Below are 14,360 nucleotides of genomic sequence, written 5' to 3'. Positions count from 1 at the left end.
TTATTGTCTTGTTCCATTAATTTCTTACGTGGAACAGAGTCCTCTCTTATTAGGCTCTCTCTGTCTACTAATGGGGCTCTGTGATAGGCCCTTTTGAGACATTTGTTGGTATACCCCTTTGTCCTGAACATTGTTCGCAGATCCCTAGCCCTGGTTTTGAAGTCTTCAATATCTGTACAGTTACGCCTAAGGCACAGATATTGTCCAATAGGGATTCCCTTCTTCTGGGGGGCTGGATGGTGACTCTTCCAGTTTAGTAGGCTATTTGTAGCCGTACTCTTCCTAAATAGATCGCTTTTAATTGTCCCATTTGAATTAGGGATCAGGGTGAGGTCTAGGAACGTTAAATTAGGGGTTCCCACCTCAGTGGTAAATCTGAGGTTAAGATCATTGATTTACAAAATCTGAAAACTGATCTTGTGTGCCTGTCCATATAATCACAATGTCATCTATGTATCTTTTCCAATAGTGGATGCATTGGACTAGATGGTTTTGTGGGTGAGCGAACACTATTTTTTCCTCCCACCATCCCAGGTGCAGGTTGGCATATGAGGGAGCACAAGACGTCCCCATTGCTGTTCCCTGCACCTGGTGGTAGTATACCCCATCAAACAGAAAAAAGTCACGTGGGGCAATACGTCACTATTGACGCAAAGCTACTCTACCTAACCTGTCAATCTAACTGACTAGGAGTGCCGCCCCTCCCCCGCCCCGCCTACCGCTAGTCACATAGGGCGGCGTGCTATACATGACGCTACGATCACATAGGGCGATACGTCCCTAATGACGGCACGGGATTACGAACACGTGACCTGACCACGGAGGAGGAACCGAACACCTGATTGGTCACAGGGGGTTTAAAAGTCCCGGCTTTTTCTGGTGATTTAATTCTTAGGCCCTGACGAAGGTGTTCTAATACACCGAAACGCGCGTCGGGCGTTAGCTCTACTTTACTTTTCACTTCATCAATTATTTGCTCACTTTAGGGACACTTTTGCTTATCACTATGGGTATTTAGACCCTTATAGGTTAATACAGATTCTTTCACTTTATACAGTGCTGTCCATACAGTTAGTGTGATGGCACATTAGGCAGAAACTGCTCTATTTAGAGTTAGCCACAGATTAGAACACCCTTGAAGGTGTTGGGAGGATATTAGGGACTGATGCACAGCCTCTCTGTCAGATAGATATCAGAGGAGTTAGTCTCTAATCTATATCTCCCTCTGTATATCAAGCAAAGAAGGAGTTACTTTAGTTGCATCATTGTTGATGATTGCAACACTGTATTGAGCCTATACTCTGGCTTTTTACCTCTTGCGTTTTCTATTGCTGTCAAATGTGTCTCCATGGGAAATTGATGTTTGTTCTTGGTAACCAGACCACAGCAACAAATACTATTTAATTATTGGTTAGGCTAATAGCTACCGATAAAGGGAGACTGTTTATCGGCAAACTATGCAATTAAGGATCCAATAAAGACACTTGTCACTTGATTACTCTGCATAAGTACCGATATGTAGTCAGTAAGGAGTCTTTTATCTCCTACCTCCGCTGTTTTCCCATATACAAAGTACATTACTGTAAGGCTTAGTAGGTACGGACCTCCAAGTTGTCTAAATACATCACCCTGCCAGTATATAATATTCTTACATTTCTACATTTAATCGGGTACATGCCCTTTGGTGGACTGGCACCACCTACTGACCACAATTCCTTGCCTGTCTTTATTGCAATACCCCCCTCCTTTTTTCCAACTATAGAGGAACTTGGGATTACCAGGCAAGCTATCTGTCTTTAATAGGTTTCAATACTTATCGGCTCCTTTTAACAGCATTAATAAAATCAATCCAAATCCATACATGTTTTTTAAACTGCTGATAAAAAACCATCAGCTCTAATTAAATGGAGGCCTAAGGAATAGAGTGAATGACAACTTGTTATGCTTAGTAATCAGAAGAACCCTTCATCCTGCTTAGCTTGAAGTCAACCAGAGTAAATGCACCACAAAGTGCTGTGTTCTGTAGTTGGGATTCAAGTTCTTCCTCTGAGCTACTGGAAAAGCACATGCAGCTATTCAAATACCTTCAGGAGATTAGGATTAATGATCCCAGCAAAAATTCCACCCTTCTTAGTATGAGACTTCCTAGGAGAGGTGACAGGTATCTCAGCTGCAGGTGAACCCTCTGGAGATGTCTCCTCTTTCTCTTCACTGTCTGACTCTTTCTCAGGGCAATTTTCTATGAGACAATTCCATAATTAATATATACAGGAAATAAAAAGAAAAATAGATATTAAAAGAGATATTATAAGAAAAAAATAGATATTAAAAGAGATTATTAAAAATAACATAAAACAAAATAAAGCTTCAAGAAAGACTTAAGAGAGAGAGATTGACCAGGAGGAATCTAAACCTCTACAAATGTGTTATTTAGTTACCTGTGGAATCTCTAAAAAGCCAGTATTCTGGATCAATATTTTCTTCATTGGTACAAGGTAACTGTGGTGGAGTGCGATGGCACCTTTTTTTACCCAAAGAAGCTCTACATCTCATGAAGGCTGTATCCAACACCTCTGTACCCTGTTCAAGAAAGTAGCTGATGAGTATTGTTTCCAGGTCAAGACAAAGTGCTATGCTCAGGAATAAAAATACAGAAAAGCTTTGCACTCGAACGTTAACTATTCTTTTCAATTAACAATAAATAATAAGTATTCATTAGGCTATATGAATAAACAACAAACAAAAAAAAATCTAAATTGTTACCTGCTCCCATTGATTGCAACGGTACTAAAAACCTGTTATTTAAATGCAGGTAACTATGTTTTGTTATCATCCGGATTTGTATGCTGAATATGCTAAAATGCTAATTGGTGACATATTTTCCTATATACAGATTAAGCTTGTCCTATTGTGTTTTATACCCAACCTCCTCTAGACTGTAAGCTCGTTTGAGCATTGTCCTCTTCAACCTATTGTTACTGTAAATGTTTGTAATTGTCTCATTTATTATTAAATCTCCCCCTATGATAATATTGTAAACCAATAATAATTAGCTTGACCAAATAACTACTTTCACATCAGCATATGGACAACATCGATTGGTTGGTTGGTTAACATCAGCTGATCAAAAAAAAATCAACGTCTGCATTAGTAGTCTGTCAAGTGTGGTGCTGGGCCACAGTGTCTGTAGTACCCACGGTTTGTGTCAAACCACTAAAAAACTGCGTGACACAGATCTAAGGAATGGAGCTGACAGCCTCCCAGCACCATAACTACTAATCATGCTGAAATGGTTATGGTACTTAAGAGTTTTCCTTTAAAGTAAAATCCCATTTGAGACAATTTTCTATTTAGCAGAAAATACTCAAAGCTGGTAAATCACCTGAATAATTGACAATAGCCCAGGCTTGATCAGTGCAGATCAGTGCATCTGTATATTGCTTTTCTTAATCTAAAATATTATATATTTTTTTGTATGTGGTGCAGTTACAAACCTCTAAAAATCCAAAATCATATGGTTGAGTACATTCTGACTGGTCTTCTTCATCTTCCTTTTCCAGGCGTTGTATCTCATTTTGTGAGCCTTCGGATTCAGTCTTTTTATGGTGTGCTTCTCCTGATTCAATACCTAATTGTTGTGACTTTTCTGAATCTTTTTGGCTTTCCTCTTTGTCTTGCAACTCTTCTGAATGAAGGTTCTCTAATGTTTTCAAATGAACAGCTGTATTCAGTTCTTGTGATTTGGTATCGTCGCTCTTGACATCATGTGAATTCATTGTATTGCAAGGCTTCCCTTCCTGTGAATCTGTTTCATGCTGTTGCTGCTCCTGTGGTTTGTTATTCACTTCCCGTGAAAGATCATCACAATCTTGCACTTCAAGTGAATGGTCATCACTACACTGCACTTGTAAATGGTCTTCAATATGTTGTATTACCTGTGATTGGTAATCTCTACTTTGCACCTCTTGTGTTTGGTTGTCTATGTGCGGCACTGTCTCTAACTCAGTATTCCTGTGCTGAAGTTGTATATCAGTGTAATGCAGATCTTCTGGTTGCATGTCACTCTGCTGCAGTACAATTTGGTTCTGTGGTACTTGTAAATCCGTGTTTCTAGTCAATGATTCCACTGGTTCATAATCTAATATTGACGACTTGTCTGGCTTCATGTATCTGTCTTGTGGATGCTCAAGATGATCTTTATTGAGAGAAGTTATCTCTGATTGTGTATCCCTATTTTGTGGCTCCCATTGTTCACTATCTGTTTCATATGGTTTGAATTCGCAATGTGGTCCCTCTGATTCACCGTGTATGACGTCTGGCTTTTCAGATTCCATATATTTAGAGTAGGTTCCTTCCAAGTCACTCTCTCTGCTCTGTGGTGTATCTGTATCAAAATGTAAGTGTGTGAGGTTCAATTCAGAATATCTAAGTTGTCTTCCTTCTATAATTTGTGAGTTGTCAACTTCAGAATGCGTGCATTGGGTTATTTTTGGATTAGTTGACTGGGCATCCCCATGTTCTATTTCATCTGATCTAAAATCTGCTTGCAGGAATTCATCAGAAATGGATGTTAAGTTACACAGCTCCTCTAATTGAATTGATCTGTGGAGTGGCTCCTCACACTGAGTAATATCATAGTGTATTTTTCCTGGCTGAGAATGCCTGTTATCCTGGTCTTTTGATTGTGTTTCTAGTCTGTACTGTTGCTCCTCTGAAAGTGTAACATATTTATGTTCCCTGACATCTGATGTAGTGTCAAAATATGTTGGTGGTTCTTTTTCAACAAATATAGTTGAATCATAAATTTCCTTTGCAAATTTCTGACCAACATCAGAGCTTGTGTTGCTGTGATCATACACATTTGTAGAGAAAGGGGCAGATTTGCTCAGTATATTTTCTGATCTAATGGAAATAGATTAAAGAAAACATTTAATAATTACTTTCAGTGGTGTTACATGTTCCACATTTCTATCAAGCTGATTTTTGATTATTGACAATGCTTATACAAGTTTAGCTCTATAACCACTCAAAAGCTTTCTGTTATAAATAAATCAGCGCAATCTATTGTAAAGCCTCAAAATTCACCATTCAACATACAAAAACTGAATGTTAGTTATTATTATTACTACCAGCATATAAAAAGCACCAACAAGTTCCACAGTGCAATTGATTAAAAAGACAGTAAAACATGCACATACCAACAGAAAGGGAGGGCCCTGTCTGTGAGATGAGATCTAGCAATTAAAGTACTTTTATGCAAAGTACTTAGCTAAACATGTAATGCAAAATAATTTTGATCAGAATTCCATAATTATCTTTTAAAAATAAAGGACAGAGGGGGCAGAGCTTAGGGGCTGACCTGCACGGACACTTGATCGATGGGCTCCGAGCATTAGAGTGTTAAAACAGCAATTTTAAGCCATAACAGTGCAGAGAAAAATCAATACCCAGTGTGGCGAAAATGACCTGCCACTGGTTTTTGGAGTGGCCTGTTTGCCAGTGTCCTACCCTGTGACTATGGCCCTGTGGTGAACAGGGGGTTAAATATACTGTTTCTGTCTCTTGGGCTTATACTGTAACAGATTCAAACTTTCGAAGTGGCACTACAGTCGAAGTGTGGAAGTGGCTGCCATTCGACATTCGAACACGTGGCGGCGGCCATCTTATTTGGTCAAACGTGTTCAGCTGTGTTTTGTCGTCGAGTTCATGGAACTCAAATTGGACACGCAACGGCACGAACACCGCTGAACAGTTACCTTCCAGGGAACTTCGACTATTCGAACAGAAGTCGAACGACGTTCGTGAAGTCGACGCCCACGAACAAGGGACACACATTGACTATGCTCATTCACCATTCTGTTTGGTAGTTCGAACAGTACTTCAACGGTTTGAAATAGACCGGCCGCACAGGCTAATTCTCTGGAACTGTTTTGGGCATGAAACCATGCATGCGGTCGGTGAAAAAGAGACTTCCAGGAATTTCCTGAACCCCTGCTCTGGGTGATTTTTGGATATGGTGTTCACCGAGATCAGGGCCATTAGGGGATGTGACTTTGTGGGGATATGTTGTGTTTTGGGGTACTTATTGGACTTTGTAAAAATGTATGTTTTTTTCTGCCTGGGGATAATTAAGTCAATGCATTATCTGTCTTAATTATATCACAGGCAGAGGGGAGGGAGTGTCATTCATTGTCACATTGCTATTATGGGCTTGTACCCTTTGTGTCCCTGTGCCCAACAAGGTCCACCCAGGCATCACCCTTATTGTGAAACCTGCATAAAAGGCCAGCTGTGGCTTCCATTAAACAGACTTACTTCACCCTCAATCTAGAGCAGGGGTAGGCAACCTACGGCACTAGTGCCATGCACGGCACTCGAGGTGTCTTTGCACGGCACTCAAGGCTGCTAGAGCCAAACAGGCTCTGACCTATCAGGAGTCCCAGTAAAACTTCAGATATCTGCTAATCCGAAAAGGTGGTGAAGGACAATCCTCAATTTATGCATTGCAGCATGTAGAGGTAGTTATCTCAGATCACTTCCTCCCAGCACTTGTGAATAGGAATCCACACTGTAGTAGAGCAGCTCGCAGTTGCTGTTGCAGCTCCTGTCCTTAACCTGTACCTGGCCGGCCTAGTCCCCACTGGAAGCCACCCACAATGCTAGATATACACAGAAATGCAGAATAACCCTCCCCTGATACAAATAATACGGACAGCCCACACACAATCCGCACAAATGAAACACCACTAACAATCCACATACATGCACACAACCCCAAAACAGCCCCCCCACACACTTTGACATATCCATCCACACACACACAATTCCACAAGCAGCCCCCGTACACAGCCCACATTCATATGTATCATACACAATACCATAAACTACTCATGAACATATACAATATAATAGCTCATATACGCAGGGCCGTCTTTAACTCGGGGCAAACTGGCCAGCTGCACCGGGAGCCCTGCTGGCCTCAACTATTTCTAACCCTCTGGCCAGTAATCCACACACTAAGGAGGCCCACCGGGTGGCCCATGCACAAAGGACCACCCAGTGGGCTTCTGTCAGCAGGGGCCCGATCGCACGATGAGGCGCTTTAACAGCGCGAGCGGGCACCTTGCTTTTCGGCAGCAGGCTGGGAGGAAGTGACGCCCGCGCATCACTTCCTCCTACAAAGAGAGGAGCGCACGGGAAAGAAGAGTAGGCAGATTGGAGGGGGGCTGGCCGAGAGCGCTAGACCCCAACTCCCAACACCTTTCAGCCACCAACTATGGCAGTATGTCTTTGTGTGTCAGTATATCTGTGTGTGTGTGTGTGTCAGCATCTCTGTGTGTCAGTATGTGTGTCAGTATATCTGTGTGTGTGTCAGTATGTTTGTATGTCAGCATGTCTGTGTGTCAATATATCTGTGTGTGTGTCAGTATGTGTGTGTGTGTATCTGTGTGTGCGCGCATTTCAGTGTGTATATATCTCTCTGTGTGTGTGTATATGTGCATGCATCTCAGCATTCCCACACTAACACTACACACAAATACACCCCTGCATTCAAATTTCAACACTACGTACAAACACATGTCTGTGTTACACACCAAAATTTTATGTAAATACACCCCTGCATTTAAAAACCAACACTACACAAATACATGCTTGCAATCACGCCAACACCACATACAAACATATTCCATACAAAAACCTGTTTACATTCGAACACACAAAAACGGCTTAGTGCTAAATACAGACCTGCAAACATGGGTAAATGGTAGAGCCCCAGCTGTCAATGCATTCTGGAGTTGCATGACAGATGGGGATCTATCTTTTAATCACTCGTGCAACAGGGAGACCCCCAAAAATTCTTGCACCTCTCTACTTTAGGTCCGCCACTGCGTTGAGGTGGAGGACGTGATTGCATGCCTAGGGAGGGGGGACAGGGTCCGGGGGCCCCAAGCAAATGCTTTGCCCAGGGTCCAGTCACTATTAAAGAAGGCCCTGCAAATACGCACAAATACAACGATACAAAGCAATTACAGTAAAAATAACAAGCAGAATACGGCAGCATACACACCTCGATTTAAAAAAAAAATAGGACCGGCATGCTACGGGACATCACAATCCTATATCGGCACAGTGCTGCTAAAAGGTTGCCTACCCCTGATCTAGAGTCTTGTCTCTTATTGGGGTAAACTGCTATTTCACTACAAGGGATTGCTATAACCACTATACTCCCTTGGATTCTCTGAGCTCTTGTAAGAGCTATTCCTGCTTGACTCTCTGGAGGAAGAGAGGTTCACCCACTGGAACCTGAAGCCTGGAGCCTTGTCGTAGGAGACGGCGAGACCCCAACCGGTTGTGGGTCTGCAGTGCTTATGGTGTCTGGTGAAGTGCTCAGAGCACTAGGAGCATCCTTTGGCAGAGGTACCCAACCGGGGTACATGAAGCTCTGTTACACCCAGGCTACCTAACACCATGGACTGGAAAACAAAAAAGCAGAAGCCGGATAAACCCAGACCCGACATGAATATCAGAGATTTTGTCCAGCGGGCACACGCACGATATGTAAGGGCCCAAAATGGCAGACGAAATTGAGAAATCTCTAAATCAAAATCTCTGACACCTCAGAGGACGTGCTCCTGGAGGGAAGCAATGGAGGTATAAGACATCCACCACAACACAGCCGGTGTCTCCGAGCCTGTGACCACAGCAATGCTCAAAAAGCTGCTAGGCGACCTCCAGAAAACACTACAGACCTATGCGGCCATTCTCCGCACTGACCTTACAGGCCTTGTAGGCCACTTGGGAGTGACGGAGGCCTCTGTGGGGCAACACACTCAGGCCATAACAGAACTTCAACAAGAAGCACAATTGCTCAAGAAACACCAAACTACATCCGAGCAGTGATTCGTCGCTATTGAGGACTCAAGATACCGCAACAACCTCAAGATTAGAGGGGTGCCGGAGGAAGTCCCCACAGCGAAGCTCCCACACCTGTGAGGAGAATGATGGGTACAATGCTGGCACCAAGACAAAAAATGTTTCCTTGGATGGAGTCTTTCGAGTTCCGACACCCTGGAATGCACTGGAGATAGTACCCAGAGACCTAGTGGCAAGGTTCTGCAACCGCGCAAACAAACAAGCAGTGCTCCATACACGTATGAAAATATGGCCCTATCATTCTACACAGACCTATCCGGAGACACCTCCCAGTGGAGAAGACCATGCATCCCTTCACCGCACTTTTCAGAGGCTATAGCATCCAATACCGGTGGCGTTCACCATGAGTGTTGCAAGTCATGTAAGGGAACGCTATGCACTCGGTGCTCTCCTTACAATCCTGGGCCTGCCAGAGGACTTCTTGTCGCAATCCAGAACAAGGGCAAAAATCTCAGCAGCACGCAGATGGAATACGGCAAAGATCATACCGTTTGAGCCGCTACAAACCCTGTCAGCTCCTTATGCAGCGGGGAAATGGGACATATACTTGACACAAAGCTTATTCCTACTCAGGACTGTTGCAACATGCAGTTCGATGTTGGTTTATTTGGTTATTCGGTGTTTATTCGGTTTATTTTTATGTCTGCAAATCTTTTAGTTTCTGTTAATCTTAATGCTACAACTGAACTCCACGTGTACCCAGACCACATATGCCTTGGCCTATGGCCGAGAGTACCCTGTCCCCCCTTCCTCTCACCCTGACACTTTACCCGGATTAGAATAGATATCTAGCGAAACTAAGGGGTGTGATTATGCCTAGGACACAACCTCTAATGCCCACATTATGTTCCAGCAGGCTAACAGGTACTATGCCAAAGCGATGCCAACTAGGTCCCCTAATGGAAGATGATGATGGTATGTCTTACCGCAGTTTGTATCACTTTTTCTTTGTATCCACTGGCCTTAGAGGGTCAACATTCCCAGTTTAATAGGTATGAAAAGCAGCCCATGAATATGGGGAACAATATACAGTATCCTAGTATTTGGCAGGTTATTCAAGGGACCCAATCTTCATACATAGCAACTGCCTACAAATAAAACCCTCAACTCACAAGCCAAATTCACAGGGCACTGTATGTTATACCATGTTTATGCACGTGTTTGTCTTTACATATTTGTCCACTTTTTGCACCAACTATGATTACCTTCTCACATTTGTGAGCTGAGCATAAATACTTTATCTAAAGAGAAAATAAAGGACAGACTTTGAATAAACAAATTGTAAGCAAATGTAGTCCTTCAGGGGTTCAGGTGGACAATTCCCCCCCTCCCCCTCTCCACCCTCCCTCATCGAACTTCCATGACCAAAGATCTGTTTATTATGTGCAAAATAGGGGAGTTCAATGGTCTACCATATATGGCCTCAACTGCCAAGGGTGTCTCTTTCTCCCATAAGGGAATATCATGTAAATTGACAAATCCATTGTCTATGAAGTTGTCAGCAGCTCCAGAATCCTTTAAGAACGCAAATAGAAACTGATTTATCAGCCCATTTCAAACTAATAGTGAGAAGAAATTGTTTCTGATAAAAGAAAGGGAACTTAGATATCATACTCAAGGTCTCTCACCTGAGCTACCTTAGGAGCAAGAGTTTTTTGGATGAAATGTAAAATTATTCCTTAGATGTCCCTTTTTTCACGATATACACAGGGACCCTCCTTACTCCTGTATTGTTTATCTGCCTGCGGCAGTTTAGTAGCCCCTGATTGCATAGGTTCTGTCTCAGAAGATGTAGAGGAATCAGGTGTGGTGACTCTGGGTGTAAAAGCAGAACATCTATATCTAACAGTTAAAGCAGAACATCTATATCTACCTCTAGTATTGTCTCCTTCTCTCAAAAGATTGTCAGTATCAATCAGATGATTAATAAGATCTTCCAAACAATCAGGTAGATGTCTAGCTGCCACCTCTCCTAAGATGTTGTCATTAAAACCCTCCATAAAAGCAGACACCAACCCACTGTTGGTCCAATAGACCTCGGAGGCTATTGTAAGGAACAGGATTGCATGGTCAGTATATTTCCATGTATTATTTACATCAAAGCCTTGGCTGCATTTTTAACCATACCGTGAGGGTCAAACACTTTACAAAAGGCAGAGATAAAACTTTGGTAGTTATATCCCAAAGGTCTATTAGCTTCTCATACCTGATTGACCCATTCTAATGCTTTGTCGGTCAATTAATACATTAGAGAACCAACTTTACATCTGTCTTTGGGGAAGGATAATTTGAAGTGCACTATGGGAAGAAGGCAGGACAGTGGAGGCAGTGTTATGCTCTGGGAAATGTTCTGCTGGGAATCTTGGGCACTGGCATACACGTGGATGGTACTTTGACACAACTCCTCTACCTAGAGATTGTTGCAAACCACATACATCCCTTTGTGGCAATGTTTTCCCCTAATCTTTCCATAGGATAATGCATCCTGCAACTGAAAAAATTGTTCAGGAATGGTTTGAGGAACATGACAAAGAGTTCAAGGTGTTGCGTTGGCCTCCAAATTCCCCAGATCTAAACCCAAACTGGAATGTGCTGGAACAACAAATCTGATACAAGGAGGCTTCACCTCATAACCTGCAGGACTTAAAAGATCTGCTGATAATGTATTGGTGCCAGATACCACAGGATATGTTCAGAGATCTTGTGGAGTCCTTGGCTCAACACACCATAGCTGTTTTTGACAGCACAAAGGGGACCGGTGGTTTTAATATTGTGGCTAGTAAGCGTATAATATATGAGGTAAAGAAAAAGCATATTCAGTAAGAGTGATTATATAATCCATAAACAATTTTGGTAACCATTGTTTATAGCTTAATCACTTTTTCCTATTGTAATGGTGATAATGAACAGGTGTGCTTTAATATTATTTATAATACATTTAAAGCCAAAACTAAAGTGTTTCTCCTAAAAATCCACAGATGACTGTTTCTATCTACAGTACCAGTTCTGGCAAACAGTACACTTAGACTGTCCCCTACTATTGGAAAGTGTGGCACTGATGACCTTCATATTTGCAATTTACATATTAACAAGTAAACGTATAGTGAAAATACCTGTGCTAGCATTGAACGAAAATTAACTAAGAGTGAGAAAAGATGAATAACAGTCTACTTACATCAGTTCTGAACTACAAATTATTGGTTCTTGTTTCGTTTTGGAAGTCACATGTTCTTCATTATCCATTTCTGTGTGAATCTCATGCTGTCCTGACAAATCTTCTCCCTGCTTCATGGTCCGGTGCACAGGTTCCACATCTTTATGATCAACATAATTATTTTCCTCATCATCAAAGTCCACTCTCTCATCTGTCCGTGTCTCAACCTGTGCAGGCTCTTTTTCTATGTACTTCTCGTGTTGTGTTTTTGCACCATGGTTGGTGTATAAGTGATCTAGGGGATCTTGTGCCTCATGCTGTATTACTGTGTAAACCACAGGTTCCATATTTGCATAATCTGTAGGCTGTCCCTCCATCAAATCATGACGATTATCCGCATGTACCTCAGATACTTTTTCAATATCATGTTCTGACTGCTCTCTTACATTTGCATAATGGTCTATGCCTTTTTTAGACAAATCAGTTACAGCAGAGGCACTGGGAGATGTAGGTAACTCATTTCCATAATAATCAACATTGTCTTGATCTGAGACTTTAAACAATGTGTCAATTTCATCAACTTTGGGTTCATTATTGGGGTGTTCACTTTTTTCTTTCTCTTCAACTTTCTTTTCATCTGTGTTTATATTATTTTCCTTGGCTCCTCCCTCATTTACAGATATACTTGTAACAAAAGATGGCTGTAGAGTAGAAAGAAATATTTTGACAGCATTTAATAAAAGTCACACCACATATGCAAATACTGACCTGATAAATTATTAGTTGAGATACTTTGCTGAGCATAAATTCACATGGTACATATGGAGCATCTTTAAACAAGGTTCTCTACAAAAATGTGCTATGTTTAAAAGTATTTCCAACTATTTTACCTGACTGTACGATCACTTTCCACATCTTACGGCAGATTAACTAAGTCTACTTCACATTATTTGTCAATTTATTGTGAGATCCTACAGCTTAAATAACTTTATCACATGGCTTGGAAAGCCCCGTCAGCTGAAATTACTACAGAGGAAATTGCAGGTGTACTTAAATTTCTCAGTTAGTGCTATAGGCCTCTGATTATCCTCTAAATACTAAAAAAAACATATGCACAGAAAATAAAAGGATGAATAACTGGTTCCTTGATACACTTTAGAACCCCAGAAAACAAAAATAAACAAAATCTCACAATAACACTCTGTCAAAAATACACCAGAGTAAATAAATGAATTCCTCTCTTTATTAACCATACAAAAATGTATACAAGACTATAACACAATGAGAGAAAATAGCACCTAAAATATTTATGAAATAAAGTATAACATTACAGGAGAGTGTTGTGGGGGAGAGAGACAGACTCCTACTACACGTGAAGCGAGCAGGATGTGTTTTGAGCTGGAGGGCGACTTATCAACAGCTGCTTTGATAACTTTGCTACTTGCAGTGAGGTGGTCATAGGCTGCATGAATAGAGGTGAGTTTTACTTATCTAAACCTGTCTCTTGCAGCCACCGCCATCTTCTTCTGTAGAGTCCTCTTCAGCTCTTGGAGCTTCACCTGCCAGGAGCCTACATCAATGCTATGCTCTCATGCATGAGTGACACTACAACGCTAATGTTTATGGAGTATCCCGTGAGATTGCAGGAGTCTCATAGAGACTTTTTCACTTCAGCTGCCACTAGTGATGGCTGAGAGCTTGACAAAGCTTGGTAGCGGTAGATCTGCATTTCTGTCAAGCGTAGGAAAAATACATAAGACATAATAGTCCCTACTTTGTCTTATGATGTCTTTTGAATGAATTGGAATTTCAGTGATATTCAGCCAGTCAATGTGAGTATTTCATAAAGATGTTTACTTTATGAAATACATGTTTTTCTTTTTTTGGTGGGGTGACAAAATTGTTTTAAGATACAAGGGCTATAACAAAAGGAAAAAACATGACACAGCCACTTTAAAAACATTCTTGTATTATTATCAAGAATTATCAGATTAGTGAAGTGAGGCATATGGGGGGCAGAGATAGCCTACAGATCAGTGAAGTGAGGCATGGAAGGGGGGGGTGGTGACAGAGATAGCCAACAGATCAGTGAAGTGAGGCATGGAAGGGGGGGGAGGGGGGGGGGCAGATATAGCCAACAGATCAGTGAAGTGAGGCATGGAAGGGGGGGGAGGGGGGGGGCAGATATAGCCTACAGATCAGTGAAGTGAGGCATGGAAGGGGGGGTGGCAGAGATAGCCTACAGATCAGTGATGTGAGGCATGGAAGGGGG

General features: G+C 41.8%; 1 protein-coding gene across 1 annotated transcript in view; it reads right to left on the bottom strand.

Moving 5' to 3' along the window:
* The window catches only part of TNKS1BP1 (tankyrase 1 binding protein 1), a 160,928-nt gene that overhangs the window by 86,548 nt on the left and 60,020 nt on the right, over window positions 1-14,360 (bottom strand). The window contains exons 5-8 of the mRNA XM_063434935.1: window positions 12,110-12,789; window positions 3,495-4,902; window positions 2,439-2,580; window positions 2,085-2,239 (exon numbers count right to left, since the gene is read on the bottom strand). Coding sequence (XP_063291005.1) covers window positions 2,085-2,239; window positions 2,439-2,580; window positions 3,495-4,902; window positions 12,110-12,789 — 2,385 coding nt within the window. The remainder of the gene's footprint in view (window positions 1-2,084; window positions 2,240-2,438; window positions 2,581-3,494; window positions 4,903-12,109; window positions 12,790-14,360) is intronic.

This window comes from Pelobates fuscus, chromosome 10, assembly GCF_036172605.1.
Source record: "Pelobates fuscus isolate aPelFus1 chromosome 10, aPelFus1.pri, whole genome shotgun sequence".
Taxonomy (NCBI): domain Eukaryota; kingdom Metazoa; phylum Chordata; class Amphibia; order Anura; family Pelobatidae; genus Pelobates; species Pelobates fuscus.
This window is presented reverse-complemented; position numbering and strand designations above follow the sequence as displayed.